Source organism: Capsicum annuum, unplaced genomic scaffold, assembly GCF_002878395.1.
Source record: "Capsicum annuum cultivar UCD-10X-F1 unplaced genomic scaffold, UCD10Xv1.1 ctg58408, whole genome shotgun sequence".
Lineage (NCBI taxonomy): Eukaryota > Viridiplantae > Streptophyta > Magnoliopsida > Solanales > Solanaceae > Capsicum > Capsicum annuum.
Genome location: NW_025867018.1, coordinates 1 through 3016, shown reverse-complemented (window position 1 = coordinate 3016; position 3016 = coordinate 1). Strand labels below are relative to the sequence as shown.

Here is a 3016-nt window from a genome sequence, read left to right as displayed (position 1 = left end):
GGGGACCTCACAACCCCTCGTCTTGTAAAAAGGGGAGAAAGAGATGCACCCTCCTCCCAATTTATGTGCGTGTTTGTCTAGCCGCGAAGTCTAAGAAAGAAAGACTAAAAAGTATTACGTAAATTGGGACGGAGGGAGTATAAATCTTAAGCTTAGTCGGGAGGAATTTCTTTGCAATTATTTAGAAGATCTCGTTGATCTGACTTCCCGTTGTGTTTTTAGGTTACTTCACTTGACCTCCATCGTCATTTTCATGCTCTTGGAGCTGGTATTATTGAAGATGTCCGTATTCAAGCAGGCAAAGGTTTTGGTTTCGTTAGGTACAGCAGTCACGCTGAAGCAGCTCGAGCTATTCAGTTGGGAAATGCTCGAATCCTCTTTGGTAAACCTGTTAAGGTACTGTCTTATATCGCGATATGAACTTTTATCGTGTCATAATCTCTCCGAACCAACATAGACAAAACCGAAATAATCCTGAAGTATAACGTCAATTTTTCTGTTTCGGTCTGCAGTGCTCGTGGGGAAGCAAGCCGACACCACCAGGAAGCAGTTCCAACCCCCTACCACCACCTGCTATCGGACAACTCCCCGGTATTTCAGCCATGGATCTTGCAGCGTACGAGAGGCAACTTGCTTTGGCTAAGATGGCTGGTATGCAGACACTCATGCATCCACAGGGCCAGCGAATTGGTGGCGCTCCTAGTCAGGCTATGTATGATGGTGGCTACGGAAGCATTGCTTCCACGCAGCCACCGATGTACTACTAGTCGATTGATTAATCAATAAAAGCAACTTGTAAACACACCTGTTGTTGCTACTTCACTTATAGGATCCTTTTTATTTCCTATTTATTGTTAGTTTTTTCACAGCATGCATGGAATATATATATGTTGTATTCTGTTTGAGAATGAAGGTTTTAATTTCTTTTTTGCTAATACTATGGCCGAGGGTCTATCGGAAACAACCTCTCTACTTCTTCGGAGGTAGTGGTATGGACTGCATACATTTTACCCTCCCAAGGCCTCACTTTGTGGGAATATATTGGGTCTGTTGTTGTTGTTTTGCTAATACTATGGTAGTTCATGTCTCGGAGTAACCGGTAAAGTTGCTGTCATTATTGTCGTGTGATCAGGAGGTCACGGGTTTAAGCTGTGGAAACAACCTCAAGCATAAATGCCAGGTAAGGCTGTGTACAATACATCGTTGTGGTGGGATCCTTCCCTGGACCTGAGCATAGTGAGAGAGCTTTAGTGCATCGAACTGTCTTTTTCGTACTATGGTAGTTCATGCATCAGAGTAGCTGGTAAAGTTGCTGTTATTGCTGTCGTGTGATCACGAGGTCATAGGTTTAAGTCGTTAAAATGACTTTTAGCAGAAATGCAAGGTAAAGCTGCGTACAATACATCGTTGTAGTGGGACCCTTTCTCGAACTTGAGCATAGCGGGAGCTTTAGTGCATCGAACGTTTTTTTCTTACTATGGTAGTTCGTTTCTTGAGCAATTATTTCATAAAACGAGGATTTGACCTTCCTAATGACAGTAATAAATTAGATCTCGATGGGAAATTCACAACTATTCTACATGATGAGGGTGCTTGTAAGACTCTTTTAAATCATAAAAAAGGATGTTGTTACATAAAATAAAATAAAAAGAATGATAAAAAATAACACGATATTATTATAGTAACACGATACGAATTCAAATTAGTTAAATGACTTTAAATACCAAATAATTAAAAACTAGTACAATTATTAAACTCTATATACATTTGTTCTATTCATAGACCACTCTATTACACTAAATTCTTTATTAATAGAAGACTTTTTTTTAATAATAAGGTGGGAACAAAACGTGACTATTATAAAGTCTACTTTGCTATAAAAAATATATTTTATTTTTTCATATTATAAAAATATTAATATTACTACTTTCTAGGAAACATATAAGTCCACCCTTTACCTAACATTTTCCTACCCACTTGTCTATGTCTTTCTTGTGAACATGTTTATATAGTTTTATAATTTTATTCTTTCATTGGCATGTACTTATTGACTCGACTAATTCAGATACGTGTAATGTATAATAACATATTTGATCAGTGTATTGTTATATAGTGGGGTCTGAGGATAATGTTTACGCAGTCTATACCACTATCTCAGATGAAGTAGATGAAGTAGAGAGGTTATTTTTGATAGACCCCCAACTCATGCAACTATGAATCTCATTTAGAGTTCGATCCTGGCTCAAGATGAACGCTGGCGGCATGCTTAACACATGTAAGCCGGACGGGAAACACGAAAAAATGGTATTTTCAATGGCGGACGGGTGAGCATCGCGTAAGAACCTGCCCTTGGGAGGGGAGCAACAGCTGGAAACGGCTGCTAATACCTCGTAAGCTGAGGAGCAGAAGGAGGAATCCGTCCGAGGAGGGGCTTGCGTCTGATTAGCTAGTTGGTGAGGCAATAGCTTTCCAAGACAATGATCAGTACCTGGTCCGAGAGGATAATGATCAGCCACACTGGGACTGAGACACGGCCCAGACTCCTACGGGAGGAAGTAGCAGTACAACAAAAAAAAACATAAAAACACATAATGAAATAGGATAACACATTGCTAGCTAATACAAAAAACGAGACAACCACAAGATAATACAATAAACTATTTATTCGAAAATCATAGACATCACCAAAACAACACGAACAAGAAATTCGAGACATAGACAAAGACACTCTTTCCTACTGTTACGGACGAACTCCTACCCACTAATCTTTTACCGTAATCCGCATCCTCCATACCTTTTTATCAAGACAATCAAATACGTGTAATGTATGACTTTATTAAAAGATGAAACGTTTTTTTACAATTTTTTTTTTAAAACTTTTAGAGTTCAAATTCGATATTTTTAATTAAAGGCGAAGAATTTCATCTATCGTATCATTTTATGTTAATTTATTCAATCTTTGTGCGTGTTTTATTTTTCAAAACCGCGTGGTGGATAATGAAAGTGGAATTTACTT

General features: G+C 38.4%; 1 protein-coding gene across 1 annotated transcript; it reads left to right on the top strand.

Annotated features, from left to right (window-relative positions):
* Positions 1–222: 222 nt before the first annotated feature.
* LOC124893387 (oligouridylate-binding protein 1) lies at positions 223–935 on the top strand (the record flags this gene model as incomplete). The annotated part of the gene is given in 2 exon segments (XM_047404400.1): positions 223–396; positions 513–935. Coding segments are annotated over 2 exon segments (429 nt in total), but the record flags the coding sequence as incomplete, so codon positions are not given.
* Between the last annotated feature and the right edge of the window lie 2081 nt (positions 936–3016).